Below are 24,316 nucleotides of genomic sequence, written 5' to 3' on the forward strand. Positions count from 1 at the left end.
GCTGGCTGCAAAGAGCTGCAGAAGGACCTTCCGAGGCTGAATGACTGAACAATCAAACAACAGATGAAATTCACTGTGTGTAAACTGAATTGGCACCTACCAGTAAGAACAATCCTAGCCTCTCATATAAAATGAAAAGCCCTGAGATGATCACTGCCACTGAGAAGGAAACCGTGGGATTAGTTACATACCAGAAAATACCAGCTAAGTGTGTGGCGGCAGTCAGAATAAACAATCCAGTGTTACAGACTCTTGGTAAAGGAACACAGAATACAACAGGAAACATGAACATGCCACCATAGCTAACCCTCACCCTTACATAGCCCCCCAATCCCAAAAAGCAGAAATAGAAAATTTTAGAGAGAGGCAACAAAGATAATAAAAAGTTTGGAGCAGCTTCTGTACAAGGGCAGTCTGAGTAGCTTAGCACCACGCAGTTTGGAAAAGGGATCACATGATGTGATAACACATATGGAAATCATCAGAGGCACAGACACGCTGGGAAAAATCTCTGTTTCTTCAAGCACAAAAATCCGGCAGCTCTCGGGCAGCGAGTCACAGGCAGGCTCAGAGCAAGTGCTGCCTCGCACCGTGGATGGAGAGCTGGGGAACCCCTCACCCCTGGATGCTGCCCGAGCCGAAAGCTGAAGCGGTCTCAAGTGGGGGCTGGGCAAGCGCTTGGAGAGCGTGAGAGCCACTGCAGGGTACTGAGGTGACAAACCGAACCGAGCTGAGGAAGCCCCCGAGCAGGCATCGGTCAGAGGCTGGGGGCATCCAAAGGGGAAGTGTGTGTGCTGCCTTGTTCCTACTCTTGCTGAGGCAGCTGCCCTGGGTTTGCGTTGGAGGGAAGGTTGCACTAGATGGGTCTTTTGTCTGCACCAGCACAGCAGCCCTTTTACAACAGATTTCTCTTCATCTGACTGATAGGAGCTAGCACTGACATCATCTGAATCAGATGCAATACAGCAAGGCTGAAGGAAGAAGGAGAAGGCTGCGTGGCTGTTTTCGGTAGGCACAGCACAGCTGCTCACTCTCTTCTCTCACAAGTCAGGAAGGGCACAGGCTGGAACATGAGGCCAAAACTCCCTTAGCGTGTCCTGTATTTCTTAGTAAATGGACTGAAACTAGAGAAGTTATCAGTTGTTAGATAAAGCTGGGCTTTCTTTTAGCAACTTTTATGAATGTTAGGAAAACTTCCCTGTGCACAGATGGTATTTTTAACTTACAATAGCATTTGCTGCACCTGAGCAGGCAGAAACATTTTTGATGACAGAGGTCATCCTGAAAAATGCTGATTTCATGTACATGGCTAATACAGTAGATATGATGATCCGTGATTGAAGCAGGTATTATTTTAGTAAAGTTAATAAAAAGCTGTAGTCAGTGGGCAGTCATAAGCTTATATAAGGCTCATAATTATGGGTATCAATAGAAATAAAGCTGTCAGTAGAGAAATACCAGGGATAGCAAAAGGCGAGGGAGGAGGATACACAGGAAGTGATGGAGGACTAAAATGACTTAAAACACAAAATAGAGAGGGGATTTTAGTGGAAATTCATGTTGTTGCAATGACATGAAGTTCAACGGGACAGCCTCAAGAAAGGTACAGTGATCTTAGAAAAAGAACTTGGAATTATTTGCTTTATATTGTGGGTTAACTCTGGTAAGCAGCTGAGCTCCATGAAACCACTTGCTCGCTCCCCACCCCCAGCGGGATGGGGGAGAGAACTAGAAAGGTAAAAGTGAGAAAACTTGTGGGTTGAGGTATAGACCGTTTAATAGGTAAAGCAAAAGCTGCATGCACAAGCAAAGCAAAACAAGGGATTCATTTGCTGTTTCCCATTGGCAGGCAGATGTTTAGACATTCCCTGGAAAGCAGGGCTGCGTCACGCTAAGGGTTACTTGGGAAAACAAATGCCCTTATTCTGAACATTCTCCCTCCCTCTTTCCCCCAGCCTTTACTGATGAGCATGATATACCACATGGCCATGTGCCCTGGGATATCCCTTTGGTTGTTGGGGTCCCAGCTTGCGTAGCCCCAGGCCATTCGAAGGCAGGGCAGTGTGAGAAACAGAAGAAGGCGCTGAGGCTGGAGTAAAGCATTGCTCAGCAGCAACTAAAACATCCCTGTCATCAACACCGGTCACAAATCCAAAACAGAGCTGAGCTGTCTGAGCCGCTATGAAGGAAATTGCCTCTATCCCAGCCAAAACCTGTACATACACATAAACGACAGCACCTTGCCGCAAAATGAGAATGTTCTGTTTGACATCGAGATGTCACACCACACAAAAGTAGGGAAAACACATACAGGGCATTGGCTACTTAAAGCCCAGGAATGCCGTACTAATTGCACACGTGTGCGTACCATGGAGACATGGAACACGGTGCTGGAGCTGGGCTCACCAAAGGACATATGATGGCTCAAAGAACCCAGCAATGCACCATACAGCTAAAGTTGCAAGCCAACTGTTTCCCATAGTGTTTCGTGTGTGTGTGTGTGTGTGTATCTATCTATCTCTATATCTCTATATATTTGGTGTAGCCACTGGCCAGTGACGCTGGGCCTGCAGCTGGGACACGCCAGGGAGGCCATATGCCTCCGTCCCTGTGGCAGAGGCGGCTCTGGGCTGCGCTGCTCCCTTCGGGCTGATGAGGACGGGGAGCCGGACCGGGATCACCTCCGCTTCCCTAAGGTAGCGCCGGTGTCCTGCAGACCTGGCGGCACAGGGACGGAACAGCCTGAGCCCACCGCCTGCCTCGCCCTGCAGGCCCCTTGCTCCGAGGGCCTGTGCAGGTCCCCACGCCTGCGGCCCCGCGCCGAGGGCAGCCCCGCTCCCCCCCCGCCACCCGCGCCAGGCCCACCCGCGGCCCGCCGCTTCCCCAGGGCGGCGGGGCTGCCTGCGGCCCGCCCCCGGCTGGGAGGGGCCGGCGCCACCGTCGCTTTCCGCCCCGCGGAGGGGGGGGCCGGGATGTGGCGGCCGCAGCCCCGGCCGGGCGGGACCGGCAGGCGGCGCCGCGGCGGCGGGGGGGAGGCGGCGAGTTCAGGTGAGCGGGGGCGGCCGGAGGGTCCGCGGCTGCGAAGGGGGGCGCCGGGCCGGGGGCGTGAGGCGGGGAGAGGGAGCGGGAAGCTTCACCCGCCGTTACCCGCTTCCTTCTCCATCCCCGCGCCGGGGGCAGGTGCCCGGCCGGAGCGCCGGAACGGGTGCTGTGCGGCGGGCGTGGTGGGGCGAGGTAGCGCCCGGACGGGGCTGGGTCTGAGCCCGAGCCCGGGGCCGGAGCTGGCTGCGCTTCCCCCCACTGGAGGGGCCGGGCAGCTCGGCTAGGCGCTGCCTTGGGCCGGGAGGGCCGGCAGCTCCGCGTGATGGGAGTCGTACTGAGTACGAGGGAATGTAGGGGTTTTTAGGTGAAAAAATACGCACCTTTCATTTCTCAGTCTGAAAGTTTTAGGATTCCTAAGTTTTGGTGTTTTTTTTTTTTAAGTCCTCGGTGATGTTAGAGTACTTCTACTGTGAAATAAATGCTAAGAAAGTGTGTTACAATGCTGAAATGGCATCATTATTATTTTTGTTAGCTCAAAAAATCCTTTAATTTACTTCAGCCAGTGTGAAAGCAGTTGTGTTGATAGAAAGGTGCAATCTATTTATTTATTTTTAAATAACCTATTGCAAAGAGGGAAGTAATGGTGCTCTTAGAACGAAGTCACCCATAGAGTATCTCCAAACTTGACTTAAAGGAAGGAAAAGGAAACTGCCATCTTAACAGAGAAGCTGTGTATATACTTGCATGAATAACTGATTTCTGTAATGTGGATGTGCTGCCCTGCTCCCCTGGCGCAGCAGCCACCAGCCAGCTCCAGCTGGGGCTGCCCACCTTTCAGCGCCTGTGCTGGTGCAAGGCTGGAGTTGTGGAGAACTCCTGGAAAAAAACCCAGAACCCTTCGCCTTTCCTGGGGGACCTGGGGAAGAAAGGCTTGTTGCTTGCCCAGCGCATCCTCTGCCTTTTGGGTTGATCGGGATATGTGGTTCTCCAAGCTCCGTTAGTCCAGCAAGGCTTTCTGCAAACACCTCTGTTGTCCTTGCCAGAGGTTTAATGGAAAACAGCTCATTCATGTTTTGGTAATCCATGCAAATCTTTGTGTACAAGTGCTTGAAGTAACTTTCTTCTATGCTTCTGGATAGTGATTTAAGAGCTCTGCAGTGAAGTGCTTTTGTAATAAAGGCTTTTACAAAATGTGCTGCAGAATCATACACCAGCAAGCAACTACTGGTAATTAAAAGTAAATGAGAGTTTTCAAAGAGATGAGCAAAGTACACTGGGATGCATTATGTCTGGTTTTGTCCTTTTGTATTTGCTCATTTACATGCTAATTTGCAATTGGCCTTACAGAACTCATGAAAATGGGAGAAGTTCTACTTTATTAAACTTTTCTTGTTGTTTAAATACTAATGTAACTTGAATAATGTTGTACAGGTATTCCCCCATCTCATTGTTGAAGTTGTGGTTCCTTCTAGGAAGGCATTGACAGTGGTTTTCCAGTTGAAGCTACAGTAGATTTTTTACTGTTGAGAGGGCTTTTAGGCACTTGTGAAACTGAAAAGTAGGGATGTTTAAATATTTTATTAAAAAAATCCTGAGTTTAGAGGTTTGTGGTTATTTAAAATGAGGTGGTCATGGTGGATGAAGGGAATGTAAATGAACTCCCAAATGCTTATGAGCAATGATTTGTACGCTTGGCATTAAGACTATGTCCAACTATGTATTTTTTTCTTGCTTTCCAGTGCTTATACTATCAAAGTTTTTTTGTGTATAGTGCTTTGAGATTGGACAGTGAAAATAACGTGTTCTCATACATGATACTGATGATGATTACAGTGCAGCAGCACTATGAAGAGCGGTCAGGGGCAAGCATTGTATTGCCGCTGGCTTCCTCCCTCTTCAAATTTAGATAAATCAGCCTTTGTTCTCTTCAGTAAAGTGAAGTCAAAAGTTTGGGCCTAAGCTGCTGCTGCTGGAATTGTAGTGGGGCTGTGCAAGAAAAAAGGATTTATTAGCACCAGGATAAATTAATTGTGATGAACAGGAAGACAGAAAGAACTGCAAACAATGTTTTGTACTCGCAAAAGCAAAAACCCTAAAGGTTAATTCTGACTTTGTTCACAAATTAGGCACACTTGGTTAGGCTTTTTTTGCTCACCGTAACTTGGGCCTCCAACAGCTACTGAACCACCTGACCTTTCAAATGAGATTCACTGGAGTGTGTAACACCTCCCGAGCACTCCTCAGGAGTTAGGATTTTTTTTCATTTTAGCATTAGATTTACTTGAGCAAACATTATTTCTAATTGAGTGGCAGACAGGCTGTGGCCTCTTCTGGTTTCAGCCATAACACGTATTAACGACTCCAGTGGAAAGGGGTTTTCTTACCTCCAGCCTCAAAGGTGAACAGAAAGGAACCTGCAGAGTTGCCATAGTGATTTCCAAGTTCATCCTTAGCATCTTGTGTCTTTTTTTCCAGAGTGCAGCCCTTTCATGCTGTGTCACTTAGATTAGGATTGAGCCCAAGGTATGTTGTAATACTATTCAATATTCTTGAAGGAAAACTGCTGCAAAAACCTTATGTATTTGGGATGAATGTGCCCTTTGTAAATCAGCAGTCACAAGAGGAAAAACTTGGCCCTCTGACACTGAACAAAGACTATTCTGCCTATGTTAAGCATGGTAGTATCCTTATTTGGAGGTGTTTGCTTAATTCTGCACCATGTTAACTATTTAACACTCAATTTAAGTTTCTTTTTTCTTCTCTTCTAGCATATAGGCATGGGTTCCATTAACTGCTCACCTGAAAAATGCTTTCAGGGAGAAATATTTCTGTATTGAGCCTCCTAACTGCTGCTGTGGAAGCTGAGATCTGCTATTGACATACTTTGTTTGTTAAACATGAGTTTTCTGTATGGAAATTGAATTAGCTATTGACATGGAGTTACTTCCCTATTTATTGATGCTGACAATGTGAAGTGGCTTAATGACTAATCTGAAGTCTGCAGGCAGAGGGGTGAGATCATGTGCTTGCCTCAAGTAGGGTTTCTTTGTTCAGTGCGATTCCTTTGGGGCATGCAGAACTTGGAGTCTGTCTCCCCTTTGTACATACTGTACAATGCTGCTGTCTCTGTTTCAGACCCTCCATCTTATAGCCACACTTCCTTCCAGCACCTCTTATTATCTCTATGTGATAAATTACTAATTGCAACCTTGCTGCCTAATGAGTGTGATTGGTGGCACTTTCTATTCTTTCTCACTCCTCTCCTTCCTTTCCTTCCTCTGTTGTTGCCTTACGAATAGGTGTGCTAGTTGTTTGACCCTGATGTCAGAGTAAATGGTCCAGTTACTTTGCTCTCTTTGCCTTCTGTTAATATGTTTGTTTGTAACAAGTGTAAAAAAAAAAAAAAGTTAGATTTTTACATTAAGTAGTAAATATTTACTACATCAACAGCTGTGTACTCAGAATTAGGGATGGAAAATGCATTTCCTTAATAGCCCTTCGCTAGCTCCTTTTTTTTTTTTTCTCCCAAGTTCTATGCATTACCTGTATTTATAGATCGGATCAAACAGCACCTGAGTCAGATCTGCAATGGTAACAGTAATTTGCTAAACAGTGTATGCATGTTGAGATGGTATCATCTCTTTGGAAAAGAGCGATGTGGGAGAAGTGGCTCCTTGAAACTGAGAACAGAATGAATGTCTGTGTGTAAGCTTTCCCTGTTCTCTGCAATGGCAGGAGCGTTGGTTGTTTGGAGGGGTTTAGTGGGCTCTGGTTGAAAGGTTTCTTTTGCTGCACTGAGAGGTCAGTGGGCCAGGAAAACATTACAGATGAAAATCTCTTAGTAGAGTGACTTTGAGGTAGCCTGTGGAGTGAAAAGTCAAGAGGTTGACGGTGAGTATTGTGAAACTGAGTAACAATGGAAAGGTTAGTATCTGTGGGAAAGGCAGGAACTGGGATGGGAGCTGGTATCATTAGATTTTCTGAACTGTTTGGCAGATATCTGTAACTGTGTGAGGCGATGCATGTGGCATTGGCATAGCTCTTCAAGAACTTGCTAAATTCTGGATAATAATAATGGAAAATTAGAATCAAATGATAGCATGATGTTTTCAATGTGTCTGTAGATAATGAAGTTTGATAATGGCTTCACAACTGCGCTGATTGATGGGATGAACAGAGTAGTCCCTAGCTCAGCTCGTCTATCTGGCAGCACTTTGAGTTTAAATCGGCAGTCAGGCCCTTGGGTCTGAAAAGTATGTTTTGAGCATTGAAGGAAACCATTCTTAGAGTCTTCTTGTTTTGTTTTTGGAAAACCGTAAAGTCTCCAGAGAGCTTGAGAAGTGGAAGGACAGTTTTTTCCTGCTGGTAAAGTGTTTTCTTGCTGTTTCAGTGGGATACCAAAAGTATTTTTTTTCCCATCTTTAATGATATGATGGTAAGCATCATTTCCACCAACATACCAGCTTAGTTTTATGGATTATCACTACTGCAGATATACAGGCATCTGGAGTGGTGCTGCTGAAGACTATTTGCAAGGTCAAATGCTTATAGCTGCAGGCTTTTTTCTTATGTTATGGCTGCCTAATTCTTGTGGTTTGGTTGTTCCCCTTTGCCCCCACACAAATGTTTTACTTCAGGGAAACACGCTGGGGTTCCAAGGAAGGAGTGTCACTGAGCCTGTTCAGCGTGCTAAATCCAGGCAGCCTCAGCCCTGGGAAGTATCTTTTTGTTGTGAGGGCTAACCTGATCCTATCAGGAAGGGTTTGTTTTTACTTGTTGGAGGGCATGGCTTTGGGGACAAGACTTTTCCCCCCTTTGTTAGGGTTTTGGTGGGGAGTGGTTACTGAGGCAGGGACGAGGTTGAATTTCATGTGCTGGGCTAAGATCCAGGTGCTTCCTGTTGCTGATGGCCCATGGAGACCCAGGTGATGGGGGAATGGGCAGCACAGCTGTTTGTTGGGGCTTGGCTGTTCCCATTTATTGGGAATTTATTTATTAACTTGCCAGTATTTGCACTAATAGCTTAGGCTGTGAGCTTGAGCCTCAGCTCAGGAGCTCAGCTGTGAATGGGTTGTTGTTCCCAGCTCCGCTCTTGAGGAGTGATAGGCACAGCAATCTCAGCAGTGCAGGACAGGCAGCTGCTGAGTTTGGTGGTGTCTTATGTTGCTTTGGGAAGATTTCTTTAATTTTAACATCTTTGTGGTTGCTGTCCCCTGTGGGAGTGACACGGAAGGAGTGCTGACATCTGTGCATCAGCAGCGGTGTGGAGTCTCAGGGGCATGAGGTGTTCTTGGATGCCCTGGATTGTTCCAGGCTATGCTGCCACTGTGGTGGGACAGCACTGTTTTGGTAGGGCACCGTGCTGAAACTGCTCCTGTTCTGTCTGGAGCCCTTGTTTAGGAGAGCAGCATGTTTTTATTTGCTTAGAGCAGTGAAAATCTTGAGGGAACTGTCATTGAAATTGTGTGAGGAGGGCCTGGTCACTGTTGCCTGGAGTGCAGCACCAGTGCAGCTGATGGTCCAATGGCTTTGCTCCCAGACTGGTTAATAATCAACAGGCATCGTGTTTCCCCTTTCCCAGGGGAACTTGAATGTGGCCATGGTGAAACAGCTGCTGTCGTGTTCTCATGCTTGTGGTCTGCCAGGGTCTTGAACAGACTTGGCCATGAAAAGAGCTGCTCCAGTTAATGGTTCCTTCTGAGCGGTGCATCAGTGTTGGCTGTCTGCTTCCTGTGAGAATGAAGATGGGGGTGGGGAGAATCCTGCTTTGTCGGGGGGGGGGTCTCAGGTTGCTGTAAGGTAAGAAAAACCAGCTCCTCCTCCTTTTTTATGCAGAGAGCATGGTATGTTTTACCTGTTCTTTTAGCAGATTAAGAATTTTCCTGCGATGGTGCCAGCTTTTGCCAATGACAGAATTTTCCATGGGATCATCTGCTCCAGGGCCAAGTTAGGAACAATTTCCTGTTAGCCAAGGAGGTATTCTCTGCCTGTCTTGAGTATAGTTATGATGCTTAGTTTTCTGGAAGTACATCTGTTACTATCTTTTTCTCTATGAGGTAGGACTGGGATCTAATAACCAGTGTTGCTGTTTTTGGAAGAACAATCCATAGGACTTCTGATTGCCCTTTGTGAAATCTGCTGGCTTGCCCTGTTGTTCTTCAGGGCTTTCTGTTTATCCCCTAGAGTACAGTTGGGAAGATTTTTAGTCTTTGGTTTGACTAGGCTGTGTATGTTCATGCCATTCACGTTCCAGACTAATTTCATTTAATTTTAAAATAGTTTAGCTTTGCTATAACTAGTGCTAACTGTGTGTAGCAACACTTACGCTGTGTTTCTGGTGAGCTTGGTGTGGCGCTGGATTTCTTGATGGGCGTCCAGACCTTTCTACTCAATCTGGACACACATGCTTCTGTTTCTGCTTTCTGTGCTGCCAGGTGTTGGTGAAACTCTGTACTTTGCTTAGGCATTAAGTGTGGCCCGAGTAAGTTTAGGTTGGCTGTGGCTTTAATATTGAAAGGCCAATATGACTGGTCAGTGCAAGCTGTATGAGAAGTACGTGGGGTTTGCTGTCTTTCTTCCAGGTCTCTTCTTAGGAGCAATTGTTCCACATGTTAGCTGTCTAAAAATGATCTCTAATGAGTTGAAAATGGTGATATAAAATATGAAAGAAGTTTTTAAAGGAGGATTATAATGCAGGGAGCTAAGCAGGGTATAATAATAGTAGTAATAACAATAAAAACCCAAACAGACCAGGAGAAGACGGTGCAGAGAACAGCTTAAGGCTGTTCTGAGGAATTCAGTGTAGCAGCCTGTGTACATATCATAAGCACCAATGTTGTAAAGTAGTGGGAGAAGAAAGTGACCAGGCCCAGAAATCCCTCAAATTCTAAATAAAATTAAGAAGGAAAATAGGAGTTGTAGAAATAACTGTGTTTGTAAACTCAGTTATATAGAACATATATGTCTGTGGCACAGTTATGGCTGCCTGATACTGCTGTGTGGCAGAGTGTTCAGGTTTGCCTTTTTCCATACCCATGTTATAATCAGACTTCATGGACTGGGTAGAGTAGAGGCAGTATTCCCTGGGCAGAGGTGGTCTTCCTCCTTTCTTTACCAGGAAATTTGTGACAGAGGCCGGTTTTGTTGTAGCTGTTCAGAGGTGATGTTACAGTTGTTGGTGGTTCTTTTTTGTGTGTGTGTGTGTAATGCCCTTGACACCATTTAAGGGATTATGTTTTTGAAAGGCAAGTGTCTACAGACAGTTATAGTCTCACAGATGGCTCCATCTTGTCCTCCAATTGGCAAGCAGCCTAGGAAAAGATATCAAAATAACTTTTAATATAACAAACTGAATAATGCCTTGAGAGAAATGCTCTCCAATGTTTGTACAGGCAATAAAAAAGCCTCAGTAATAAACATTTTGTGAAATAACTGTAGTAGATCAAAGTGACATTTAAGCAATGCTCATGAGCACCATTTAATCACCAGCTAACTACTAAAGGTCTGCTGCTGTGCAACAATAGAGTTCCTATGTTGTTGTGCCTTACTGCATCTGTCTTGCTTAAAGCACTGACCATCATTAAAGGTTGTGATTTCTCTGTGTGTGTATGCTTAAATGCTGGTTGAGAACGCATTTATTTCAAGTACTGAACTTTATTCTTAATTTTGTTCATAGAAATCAGCTGTTTCCAGCTTCCAGGATGTGATGAAACTATTGTTTACCAACTCCCTTGTGACTCCTTTGTGGAATTAAAATGGATAAATTGCTTTCTTGCAAAGTTGGATGCATCTTCACAGATGAAAGTCTTGAACTTTTGCTCTGTGTGTGTAGATAAGTAGTGGGATACTGCAAATCCCTATACATGTATTTAAGGCTTAGAGGTATAACACGATAGTTCGGGTTGGACGGCACCTCAGGAGGTCTCTGGTCCAACTCCCTGCTAAAAGCAGGGCTGACACTGAGGTTGCCAAGTGCTTTATCCTGTTGGGTCTTGAAAACATCCAAGGACTGCACAGTCTCTCTAGGCAGCCTGCTCCGCTGCTTGGCTGCGCTCCGGGTGAAAAAGTTTTTATTTGTATCCAGTCTGAACCTTTCTTTTTTCAAGTTATGCCTATGTCTTGTCCTACTCCTGTGCATGGATTGCTGTTATCCTCACTATTGGCATGTAGCATCTTAGGAAACATTGTTGCTAGCAGAGTGTAATCGGATGGTTTTTATAACATGTTTAAATGTTTTAGAGTAGCATACTTGGCATTTCTTGATTTACTTTCCTTCCTATAGCGTAAAATAGCATTGCATGCATTGGAATTTACTGTTGCTGCAAATATATTTTTATACCCAAAGAGGGCATTCTAACCTTAAAGATGTTATTAGTTCTGCCTTCATGGCTTTCTCTGGTACAGAAGTCCTTGCTTATGACTCAGACTTCAAGGTAATTTAAGTTTAAAACATTTCATATATTTTTGTTCTGTAAAGCACTATGACATTTTTATTGTACAGAAATGAAAACCCATGTGTCTTCTCTGTATCTCTCAGTTTTATTGGCACTTCTTTGTTTTTGTAAGGCTATTCATACAAGATGTTCCTGCTCACTGAGAGGTGGAGGGGGATGCTTTGTAGGTTGTAAAACTTCTGCAAGTACCTTCAAAATACTGTGAATTTTTCTTTCCCCCTAGTCAGGAGAGGATTTAAAAGGCTTCCAACTTAAAGGCAGCACAGTTTCACTTGGGAATTAAAGGAGCCTGTCAATGAACTTCTATGTCTGGACTATCCTAATGGACTTACTTGACACAGATATTTAACAAACATACTTTCCTGTAACAGATCTGTGGATTTGTATAGACTTGTTTAGATTTGGAGTACAAAAACTTAGGCAGGCACAAGTCATATTATAGATAAGTTAAGGAGCCATCTAAATGTGATGTTTGCATTTGCTTCAAATTTCTGGTGAAAATGTGAGTTAAACCTGAAGTTTCCAATGACATTTCACTGTACAGAATCCCACACAGAATAACATTATTGCACTATCTGCCATATGGGGGACCCATGACTTTAAGGTTTAGTAGTTTTGAGCCTAGTAGGATTCTGTCTTAATCTACCTAAAATTCTACCTAAATGCTGCTTTCAAATTCTCCAATCTTTTCCATGAAGGCAGGAGTTCTAAAGGTACAAAGCCTTAGGTGTATTCTTATAGTGAAAATATTTTTTTTTTTTCCCCCGAGATGTCTTTCGGGAGTCTTGTGTAAGTCCTTAGTTCTGCCTTGGGTGTGCATTGTGACTATGGGCAAGTTGTATAGCTTCTCACATGGTCTGCTTTAACCCTAACGAATGCAGCAGATTACTGCAGTACCTCAGGACTGGTGGATCAAATGTCTCTGAAAAAGCATTGCTTTCCCTGAAAGGAAGCTGCAGCAGTTTGTACTGCTATTTTTAAATAATAATACTTGTTAGGAGTACTGTGGGTGAACCTGAAAGAAGCAGGGGAAGGAATCTGTTGCTACTACACTAGTACTACCTGGGGGCCTGTCCCATATGACTGAAAGGGACAGGCAAATGTGAGCTACCTTGCACAGGACCTTGCTAGTCCTGGATCCTAAATTCGGCTTTTCTAAAGCAAGTAATATATTTTTTTTAAAAAAGTATTGGAAATAATGAATTAACGATCTATATTTATTCTGGAAAACAATTTAAATGACACTCTAATGTTTTCCTCTGCCAAGCTTTTTGTTACTGAAGTGGATCTTCTCAGGTGTGCGTTTGACACCATATGGTACAATCTGTATCTTTTTTATACATTTAAAATGCTAAGCTGAATCCAGAATATGTTGACCTGAAAAATGGTTTAATTGGCTTATTCAAGACAATCTTCTTTTACTAAAGAGAATATTTTTGAAAGGTCATTCTGATTTTTGTGTTTACTTCTATTGTTTTTTAACTTGAAGTATTTTGCTTAAGACTTTGTTTCATTACAGTATCACACAGAGTCCTTGGCACCCAAAAAACATCTGCAAGCTCTCTCATAAGGGTACAATTTCTTTGAAGATTAATATGGTGCTTTAATTTACTTGGGTAATAAAATCAGACAGGTAAGGTTCAGTGAAAGGTGACAGATCCTATGGCCTTGTACTGAAGTGAATACAAATAGCATGTGGCAGAAATGAGTTTTAAAAAACCTCTGGCAAAAATCTGTGCTTTTGTTGAGCATCATAGGCATATGTTAATAAGCGTAACCTGTATTATTAGGTAATACATGTCAGCCCAGGGAGACTGTCAGAGTAAATTGTGGCAGGTAATTGTCTTGATTTCTTAGACGTGAATAGCAGTGATTTACAGTCACGGGAAAGAAGCTCTTACAAGAGTGTTTTCATTGAAATGATCTCAAAGGGGATGAATGGAGCTAGTGTGCCTTTAGAGTGGAGTTTGGTTTAGATGCTCATACAAACTGTGTGTGTGTGCTGTGAAAGAGTAACAGGAGCCCAGAGAACTGGCTGAAGTCCTGATAGCTGAAAGGCTGAGCACCTGGAGCCAAGCAATGAAATCAGTAGGCACAGCTGAAGTGGGGTTGGGCTCCTTTTAAATGCACCTGGAGAAGCCTAGAAACTTCGGAGCCCTGCTGATGGGGAGTGTGAAGCAGGGAAGGCTCCCCACCTGGAAAAGGCCGGGGTGATCTGAGGGGGCTGGGGAGCTGGAAAGCCTGGAAGCTCATGTGAGGAGGATTGTTGAAGTAAGTTGAGATGCACTTGTTTGCCCTTGTAAAGGGGATGCTGTTACAGGGCGGGGGGAGGCTTGTGCACATTGGGGTTGTGACAAAAAGGATAAACTGAAAAGGACCGAAGAGGTGGTACTGAGGGGCAATATTGGGGAAAAAGAGTATTTCTGTGTGGCTTTGAACATTATTTGGGAGCTTTGTGGATGGTTATCACTCTAGACTATGTAAAGTGTGACCCATGCAGAGTTCAGTTAAAGGTCCAGAGCAGCAATGGGAAGGATTCCTGGTTCAACTGTTTTTTTAACTTTTTTTTTAAGATAAATTAGCAGTTGGTTTGTGAGAACTAATTGGGGACCAAGAAGAGAAATGCAGTGGAAGCTGGTGGATAAGAGGGCAGGGTTTGATAGGAGTGTTGGAAAGCATGTGCAGGGTTGGGATGGAGACAGAAATGAGTGACAAAGTAGATTTGTCAGTGTTGATGATGTCCTCCCTCAGCCTGGGCTCTGACTGCCTGCTGCTTCGTGACTGTATCCCGTGATCCTTGTCTGACCTTTAGTGGTCACAGCTTTCAAATGTGTGTGAAGATAGGGCTTTGGTCTGGTTGCATCTTCAGTCTCCAAAAATGGTACAAGCCATGTACGGTAACTCTGCTCCTGTCAGGAGCTGAGTAGGCAGTTGCTCAGATCTCATGTGAGTTGTCACTCCAGGAGTCTGGTTACGGAGGCAGTGTTCCTGCAATACCTGTTGACATGGGTGGGAAATGCCAAGTTTGGTCTTTAATGCCAGGGCTCTTATCTGAGGTGGTCTGGACCGATAGCTGTCTAGAGGTGGTGGGTGTCGTCTTTGAGTGCTCCCCAGCCCTTCCTTAAGGTCATCTCATCCTCTGTATCAGATGACATCATCACTGTGCTGGCACATCTGTGAAATTCTGTAATTCAATATGGTTACCTTCTAGAGAGAAACTATTCTTTCCTGCAACGTTAATTTTCTGGTTTTATTGTTGGGTGTTCTTATTTTTAAAGATATCTGACTTGCTGTAGGCAGAATGACTTCTGTCCCACCTTATCTAGAAGGAGCTGTGATTTCTGTTGGAAGAGAGGTGTTTTTGCCCATGGTTAGTATTCTGCTGCAATTTCCGCAATACCTGCTATGGTACTTCTTTCATAGCTTGTTCATAAAATAATCTTAGAAATTCACCTGAACCATCTACTTTTCTCTTCTATGCCGGAGGAGAAGGATATAGGTTTTGTGTTCTCGGGCCCATTAAAACAAATGTCCAACTTCTGGTTTGTCTGCCTACGGCCTTGACTAAGGGTTGTAAGGGTCAAGCCAGATTCTCACTAAAGATCTCAAAAGGGATTTCATGTGCATCTTTCCTGCTTACCAGAGTAGGTCTCCAAGGGAGCTGCACTCTACTTGCTGGAGAGCAAATGTTGACCCCTCACAGGCTATAACACCTACAGACCGATGATGCTGGACTTGCATTAGCTGAAGCTGTCTGTGTAACAGTTGAGGGTAGGAGAGCAGTGCTGCAGTCTGTGCCTCGTACGTTCAGCTGAGAGTCTTCATATTGCCACTCGGAGTGGTGGTTTGTTGTCATTCAGCAAAAGCACAATGCACGCAATCACTGCTGCAAAGAGCAGAGGGTACCTGAGTACAGAAATTTTGTGGGAGCATAAAGAGTTACAGGGGTTCACACAAAGTCCTGAGGTTTTCTTTTTGAAGGAGCAGGGTGAGGGACCAGCACTGCTGGTTTGCCTGCCTCCTTGCTACAGGGGTTCTGTGTCCCATGCATTGCCCTAACTGAAGTTTGTGTGCATGTCCGGCTTTTGCAGTAGCTTGTATTTAAGCTGCATCCTGAAGTGCTGTGCTTTCTGTGGGAAGTTATTGCTCAGCTTTCCTGATGGTCTGGAGCTCTGTTCCATCTCCATTGTTGTCTAGACAGCACTGGCATCACGTCCTGACAGCCTGACTGGGGCTCTAAGGTAAACTTCCTTCAGCAGGCAAAGGAGGAGCATTTGTCCTGGGACTTTGATATTAAATTGTAAAGCTAAAAGCATTCTGACTTCTCACCCTTGGCAATATAGGAACTGCCACGTTGTTTTATTTTCATTATATGTGATCACTACTGAGCTGTTGAGAGAAAATTACTTTCTATTTCAGTAAACTCAATTCTGGTTTCAGACTGACTGTGCATCAGATGCTTAATTTGGAACCCACTCTCTTGGTGAAATTAAAAATTCAAATCTCCAAGCTGGAGCACTCAAACTGTGCTTGAATTGGAAATTGACTGCTGTCAATGTGCTCTCACACTTCACTTTTTCTTTTCTTTTTTTTTTTTTTTTCCCCCCCTTTCCTCCCTCCCCTCCCCCCCGATGAGTTTTATATTAGAGTCTTGCTGTAGATGATCTGACTGAGCAGAAGTAGTGGGAATCCACACTGTCACTCCATAGACAGAGTGATGAAAAGAGAAGTGTGGTGTGTTAAATAGAGCATTCTTGAAAAGGACTGCTGTGTACTAATTTCATAGTTTCTTGCATATTTGGTGAAATAATTTTATGTGATATGACTGCAAACCCATTAAGTGTCATTTGCAAATTAATTTAGGGCCTAACCAAACTTCCCAGTTTCAATGCAGAATCATTGCTCACCTACTTCTGTGTAATATTTAAAGCTTTTTCAAATCTTGACTGAAAGAACCAGAGCGTTCTCTCCATTTGAGAAATTTGCATAGACTGCTGCTACAGACTTTTGCACTGAAACTGGGAACAAAAGTTTTTTTCCCCAGGAAGAATAACACCAAACCTTAAAAAAAAAAAAAAAAAAACAACCAACCACAAAACTCCCAAAATAAGCATTGCCTGTCTATTGTGAGTGTTCTTGGTAGACTTGGAACTTGTGTGTCCTCCTCCCTCTTTGGAAAGTGGATGAATTATTCTCAATTATTTGTAAATTTAAAAGAATTATACAGGTTTAAGACAAACCAGGCTGGATATTTGTGGGGAAGCTAACTGTCTTCTGTTACTGACTGCACTGAAGGCATCCAGTGTTGGTACTGGCTTGTTTTCCCAGACCTGCTTGGGTCCTTCCCCAGGATGTTTGCTGTCTACCAGGTGGTCCTTGGGATGCGTCGCAGAGCTGGATGTAGGGTAAATGATGCCTGAGGAGGCAACTGTTACATTAGGCGGTTGGGTATGTGAGTCTGGCCGTTCCAGTTAGCCTAGGATGATAGCAGTAGGTTGGGTGAAATACCTGAGAGTGCTGTATGAGGAGGTTTGGAGACTGATGGGGTTGAAGCTCGTCGACCCGAGATGTATTTTGAATGTGAGATGTAGTAACAGCCAGAGAATGAGATGTGTGCTGAGTGTCTGTAACGTGATTACACTGAAATTTATTGCAAAGGTCTTGGGCTTCCCTGTTTCTTTTTTTTTTCCTCTTGGGACTTCATAACGGTAGCTGACTGCATGAAAACAAAACTGAAAAAAGCAGAAATGTAATTTTTTTTTTTTTTTTTTTTTACAGTATTGTGCTATTGAAGTGGTTTTGCTTTACTGAGACAGCACGCAGTCACCAGGCTGTTCTAGAATGAATCTGACCATTTGCTTTTCTGGCCAACAAAATGGATTTTCTTGTAACGCTGCAGTGAAGAAGTTGGGTGTTGTGATTTTCATTTAGCTTGGAGGAATGCATTTTCTGTAATAGCTAAGCTTTGAGCCTCCAGTTGCCAGCCATAGGGTGTTGGTTAGTGATCAAGTAGGCCCTCACAGTGCAACTGCATGCTTTCACAAACCGGATGCTTATTGTATCTTTACATTTGAAAAGATCAGAAAGATTCATTTTTATTTTTTTTTGTTGCATCAAGGCACTTAGGCCCTGATTCAGCAAGGCACTTGCTTGAAAAAAAAGCCCATTTTTGTGTGTAGTAATGCGCTGTTGAATACTGATGGATGCAGATGTGTTTTAAACTCTTTGTGATATTGAACACAATTATAATTATGTAATTAAGGGTGCTTCCCTTATTCCCCCTGACTAAATAGGTGATTGTTACTGACATGGGAAAAGTTTGATATTTATCAGCTTACTTCTTAATGGATTCTTTATTTTCTTTCTTAGTGTTAAGGCAAAACCAGGTTAAAACAATTTTTTGTTTCTTGGGGGCGGGGGGGGGAGTTGATGGGCATATTGAAACTAGTATTAGCTAATGTGATTCTTACTCTAGAGAGAGGTGCTGCAACTTAATCAGGTGGCCTAAAATGAACTATTGCATTAAGGAGGTAAGTGGCTCAAATCTAACAACTCAATGACATGGGTATTATGGTAATGAGTCAATAAAAATACAGTTACTTAAACACTGTCTAAGGAAGACCCCTCTGACTTCTAAAATGCACAACTCTTTGAAGTGTTTTCTAATGGCGAATAGAAACTAACACGCATTTAATGACTTCAGAGAATACTTTATACATAATGTCTTGGAAATTTAACAGTTGAATAACTGAACCCAGCCTGCGACCTTAGAAATCACAGGAACCCTTGGTGAGGAATTAATTTGTAAATGGTATCAAATATAATGAGGCTCAGCCATTGCTTGTCCTCTCTATAGATACACTTTATAAAATGCTGGATAAATCAACATATAGTTAACATTCAATAAGTAAGATTAAAAAGCTAAATGAGACATTTGTATTTTAAGAGTTATAAAAATTTTTATTCAAAAGCAGCTTTCTTTGAGAACTTGCTTGTCTAAAGAAACGGTGTACATTCAGATCAGTACAGTCTTATTTTGAGTATTTAGTGGTATCTTTGAAATTCAGCAAATAAGTCAAGATATAACTGATTAGGAACCTGCAATATTTTATGTATTTTTATGGCATGAAAACTGAACAGTCGTCGTTATTGTCATGACAGATTGATCGATCCCTGGAAATGGTTTAATTTTTGTTCTGATAGGTTAAACATTTATGCGTGTGTGTCTCTAAATATTTTTATTTTCATCTCACTTACTTTGTGTGGTTTAATGCAGGTGTTTAAGGCTTCCTTAACAGGAGCAGCACTACAGAAATTGCTTAGAGCAGTGCTTTGATAGTTGGCTTTGGATATGACCAAGTATCTTTTCCTCCACGCCACAGTCACTGCTCACAAATGCTTTGAAGGTAAATTTGTAATTCTAATAAAAATCAACTGTGTGTAATACAGGTGTATTCAGATAGTTGAGCTCTCTTTGAAACTGCATGTATAACTTATCGGTTACTTTCAGGGAGAACTTAATGAGCTCAAAGTGTTCTACATTATGTGTTTAAAGCAGGGGTGAGGAGGTAATTGCTTCAGACTTTCTGTACCAATCTAAAATCCTAGTGCACTTCACAAAAATATAGGGTAGTTAACACCTGTACATCCACAGATACTACTAGAGCACCTGATAAAACAACCCTGAATTGCAGCTTCTGTGGCTGAAAACAAAGTCTGATCACTTAAAATAAGATGACTGTTCTGCTGTCCTTCAGCATCAGGCTGGGTACTAGAGAATGTGCTCTTTCCGTCAGTGGGAAGTGCTCTTTGGCTTCATCTTCCCTCTTTTATTTTACTGGTGCAACTAGGATGTGAACAGCATTGCTGGTCATTGCTTTACAGAAATAGACTCTCTCCCCCCTGCCCCCCCCTTTTTTTTTTCTTCCCTCTCCCCTCCTCTCTCCTGTGCTCTGGCTCTGAGCTGTTACTTTCTATGAAATGTTGGTCATCAGAAAGAATTGTTATGGTGAAAGAATTGTTATAATTATTTCTGGGTTTTCATAATTTGGGTTTGAAGCAATTTGCACAGTATCTGACACTAGAATATGCGTTGCATCATCTTCTAGGATTGTAACATTTTAAAAAGAGTTGATTTGTAATATTACAATTGAGAGGCCCTTCTTCCATTTGTGACTCTTCTCTTTTTCTAAGCGTGTGTCTCATACGATGCATGACACACTATAATATAGGGTGTTTTTAATTACCTTCAGTTGTTTCACAGTGTTCCAAGGTACCAGTTTGATGGTCTTGTAGTTAATTGCCATCAGTTACTTTATGTGCCTGAAACTGGGGGAATTATAAGAAAAATGTGAGGCCTGTCTTTTTTTAACAAGCTAGCCCATTTGGTTCGGTGTAGTTTCTGTGTCTGATGTGCAGACAAAGCAAGTTATAGTTGGAAGGCTATGCGGGAAAACAAAGTCTCTGTAACTGAATTTCAGATCTGTGATGATAAACAACCCAAATTATTCTAATCGGCGGGAAAGGGACATGGCAGAAGGGTAAATGGCATGCAAACAGTATACCCAGAGCCTAGTAATATCCTGGCTGGATTCTGTGAAGGCTGAGGGCACTGCGACTGCTCTCTAGCTGGACCTGGGAGCCAGGCTGCAGTTGCCTCCTCCCTTCCGTATCCTTTGGGGAAAGCGTGGGTGTTTGAGTTGGCATACTGGTCCCAGCTCTGTGTCCACTCCTTCTCTGCCTTGTGCTCAGGTGCAGCTACACTGGGGCTAAGGACCTGTAACCCCCTCCTTGTAGCATCCTCTGAGTGGTTTGTGGCTTGGACTATCATCTTGAGTATAATTCAGGCAGTGGTGCCCCTCTGGTAGCCAAGTGAGGGACTCATGCTGCTGGACTTGTATCCAGGCAGATCTGGAGTCCATGAAGAGCTGAATGGCAAACCTATCTAGAGGAGACCTGTAAATGCTGGGAGGATCGAAGAGATGTGTGGGTTTTGTGTTGGACTCGTTCAGGATCCTGGAATTGTACCACTTTGGCTTCAATAACTTTTAGAATTGCATCCAGTTCTCACTTGGTGTAAATATCCAACATAGTCCAATTTAAACCTTACTTAATTAGCTTAGTTTAAACTTGGTGTTTAAAGAACTGTAATTGTCTGTTGACTTGAAAAATTCATAGTGGTTTAGTGAGATCGATTTTAAACTGATTTTAATTAAACCAAAGAACCTTTTCCATTTTTACAGATAAGGCCAGTGACTAGCCTTTGCAAATGGCAGTAAAGTATATCCAGTCTTAGAATGACTTTTTTTTTCTGCATGAAATGGTTTCTTCTGCTGAAGGCAAATTTAGGCTGTTATTTTGTATATAAACTAAAAGAATTAAATTTGAAAGAACATTTCATTCAGTTTTTGTTCCCTTACTCCAAGAGAGGTTCCTATTTGTTAAGACTTCTATTAAATTACTCCCAGTACAGCATTTCACTGTCTTTTCATAGTAGACAGGCTGATGGACTCTGACCTTTTTTATTTCTGATTTCTGTGATGCTTTTTTCTCTGACAAAAGGGTATGTAAGAGACAGCTGGGGTATTCTAATTTATGGTGATAGGAAGCAGAATACAGAAGCTTAACTGCAGTCCCATGGTGAGATGTGCCACTATTATAGTATGTGGAAAATGTATAAATTGCTTTTGTGAAGGTTATTTGGAGAGAGTGTAGTGAATGTTGGGAAAAGTCCCCTGGGAAGTTTCAGGTCTAATGCTTAAATTTTCGTATAGGACGTCGCTGTAGTGAGGTGTGTACAAGACTTGCGTTACAAGTTGCTTGAGGAGTTCAGATTATGCCTACATCTATTAATGTAAAAATTGGTAAAGGTTTGTGATAATAGAGATAAGTATATTGCATGTAACGGAAAAATAAAGAAATGTGTTTTTGGAAGAGCTCTGCATGGGTGACGAGAATATTTCGCACACCTGAGATTCTAGCAATTGATTCTGTTTCAGTGAGTAGGGCAGCTAATCGAGGGCATAATTCAGCTAGTCACTAGATGCCTTTGAAGGGTTTTTCTGGCAAACGGGTCTGGTCAGTGTGGTTTTGTGTTACAAGCTCTGCACCATCATCCATTTTGTATTCTCATTGATTGTGTGCAGGACAGATGAATGGAATACCTTTTGACAAGCAGTAAATCTGTTAGAAACTGAAAGTAATCTTTCACCCATAATTTTTTTTAATAGAAGTGTACAGAAAACTAAGACAAGATTACACATTCCAATATCCTACTTTTAGTGTTTGTTGTGTTTTTTTTATCTTGGTTCTTTCTGTTCTGCTCTGCAAAGAGCAAATTTATCTTGTCATCTATGTAAGGAAGGTGTATGTGGGTTAATAGAGCTATTGAGAAAAGGCCCTTTCTTAATGGTATTAATATTGTCATAATGCTAGCAAGCATATGGTGACATCAGTTTTCTGGGACTCCTGGTCCTGCATGCAAAATGTTAACTTTAAATTTTGGACAATAGGCAGTACAGTACATCTAAATGACAACTTATAAAATATCTCATTAGACTGACATCTGCAGCCATGGAGTGTTACAGAGCGGCATCTGTTCTGGAAGCAGAACCTGCATCACTTGCTCATACTAATAAAACGTGGAGATGAACATAGGAAACCGGACGCGAGCAGCGACAGATTACGCACAAAGTTTCTTTGTGAGTGTGGTTCTCAAAATGCAGATTCAGTCTCATCTTAGATGTGCTTGTAAGTCTCAGAATTATCCTGGTTCAGAGAGACATAAGCAAGGTCTGTGCTTTAGTGTGCTGCTAAGCAAATTGAGAATGAAAAAGCACAGGGTGGTGTTATGAATAGGGAAGATGATGTGTTTCATTGTACCCAGGTTTGTGTCCTGATGGGTGCAATTGTGTTAGGAGCTCCCTTAAAAGCAGGTACAAACTCTTTAGAAAGTGAATGAATGTAGACAGTGTTCTCAGCCACACCTTTTCTCCTCTATCTGCAGTGTGGTCAGCATCTCTGTTTTGTTGAAATGGAAAGTGATGTACTGTTTGAAATTCATGAAACAATTATTTTCAGATGCTAAATCCACTAAGCCTAGAAAACTGCAGAAGCACTTTAATGATTTTTTTTTTTTTTTTCCCCCCCCTTCCCCCAGATGGTCAGGAGCACTTAATGCCTGCAGGCTCTCTTTGTAAAAAGAAACTGGCAAAAAGACCTGGATACATGAGGCCAGAAGCTCAGCGACAGATAGAGTTTCAGTCCCTGGGTGCCTGCAAAGTGTTGAGCCCAGAAGAGCTCAAACATGGCAGGCAGAATTGTGGAGAGTTGGAGAACTGCTCTCTATACCGACGATGCCAAAATAACTTTGAATTCTTATACTGTAGCGCAGCAAGTAGTGCCACAGTTCCTGCTGATGGGGTAACAACATTGGCCGCTACTGAAAATATGCCAGGATGCTGCAAAAATCTTTCATGTTGCAAGAGTCCACGGTCAGAAAACACAGCGAGCGTCGTTTACCCTGCTGCAGCAACAAACAAAAAAGATGTTTCTGCTGTTTGCTGTGCATGGCAGAAAAGCCATGGCACTGAAGTGGGCAAGCTCCCAAACGTATATACTTTGGATCAGACAGAAATGAATAACAACTCTGAATATCAAAACAGAGATGTTGTTTCTTGTTCTGTTGGTGCACGTGATAGCTTTAGTTCAAATTTCAGCTTCATACAGCTCTCCCTGAACTTGGCCTCTGGAGTAAGTGATGCTGAAGGCAAGTCAGCCATTGAGGAAGCAGAGTATGTTCTGCATCCCAGCACTGCAGGAAATTTGCAGAAGCCAGCAGAGATGGTGCAAACTCATGGGCACTTGGGAGCTTTGCATTGCTTCTCCAGGCCTAGGGAGGATTTGGAGTATGAAAATGAGACCACAGCAAATGATAAACTACAGGACTGCGAGACTGTCTATCTCTCGGATACAGATGCAACATTTTCATGTTCTACAGACTCCTCGGATGCAGCATCTGCTGGCTCTTCTGTCACCTCAGGCTATGAAAGTAGCTTTACTGTTAGCGACCATAACTGGGATACTTTGATGAAAAAATATGAACCAGTGCTACAGGACTGCCTGCTGGGCAACCGCAGTACATTAAAGGTTAGTAATCTCACTTCATCTTTGATTCCTCCTCCAGCCCTCAAAACATTTGTATTTATAGTGCCGAAGTCAAGGTTGATGTAGGAGTTGGGATATTAATGGTTTTAACGGCATTTGTTCATAAGAGGTTTAGAGGAATACTCTGCATGATAAAAGAACTGCTTTAGTTTTCTTTTTGGTTCTTTAAACAAAAAGGTGATGTTGCAGTACCCTACTCCTATGTTCTACCGAAACTGTGATCTTCTCACTTCTAATATGTTGAATTCAGAAACTGATGTGTGACAACTACAGGTTTTTTTTCACAGGTTGCTGTTTCGTCTGCAGTTTGGACTATATGTAGTACAAAATTTGGGGGTGGTAAGAACTCTTTTCTTGAGGCACCATGAATAAACACACAACAAACTTTGTCATTGGAAATGTTAAGCCAAAGGTTTCTTGAGAGTGAAGCGCCTGTATGAGAGTAGCCTTTTATCTAGTAGATGGGCTCTCTCTCTCTGCTCAAAGGAAAACAGGAGTTAAGCCTTTGCTCTAACTCCAGCTAGGGATTGAACCTTTTATTTTTTTTGCCTGCCACTCCAGAGGAGTATTGAGTTGGTGAGTCAGGAGTCTTCCTTTTTGTACATGTGTATACCTACCACATATACAGGCAGTCTCATTCACTTTGCTCTCTGTGG

General features: G+C 42.9%; 1 protein-coding gene across 4 annotated transcripts in view; it reads left to right on the forward strand.

Annotated features, from left to right (window-relative positions):
* Positions 1-896: 896 nt before the first annotated feature.
* DISC1 (DISC1 scaffold protein) overlaps positions 897-24,316 on the forward strand; it is a 207,661-nt gene continuing 184,241 nt past the window's right edge. For 2 of the 4 annotated variants that reach the window (XM_055714245.1, XM_055714249.1), the window contains exons 1-2: positions 2,945-3,048; positions 22,654-23,642. In XM_055714245.1, coding sequence (XP_055570220.1) covers positions 2,973-3,048; positions 22,654-23,642 — 1,065 coding nt within the window. In that variant the 5' untranslated portion in view covers positions 2,945-2,972. Of the gene's footprint in view, positions 1,009-2,944; positions 3,049-5,517; positions 5,566-22,653; positions 23,643-24,316 lie in introns of those variants that run through there. The other 2 variants (XM_055714246.1, XM_055714247.1) reach the window with 2 other exon arrangements.

The sequence above is a fragment of the Falco cherrug genome, chromosome 6, assembly GCF_023634085.1.
Source record: "Falco cherrug isolate bFalChe1 chromosome 6, bFalChe1.pri, whole genome shotgun sequence".
In the NCBI taxonomy this organism is placed as follows: Eukaryota; Metazoa; Chordata; class Aves; order Falconiformes; family Falconidae; genus Falco; species Falco cherrug.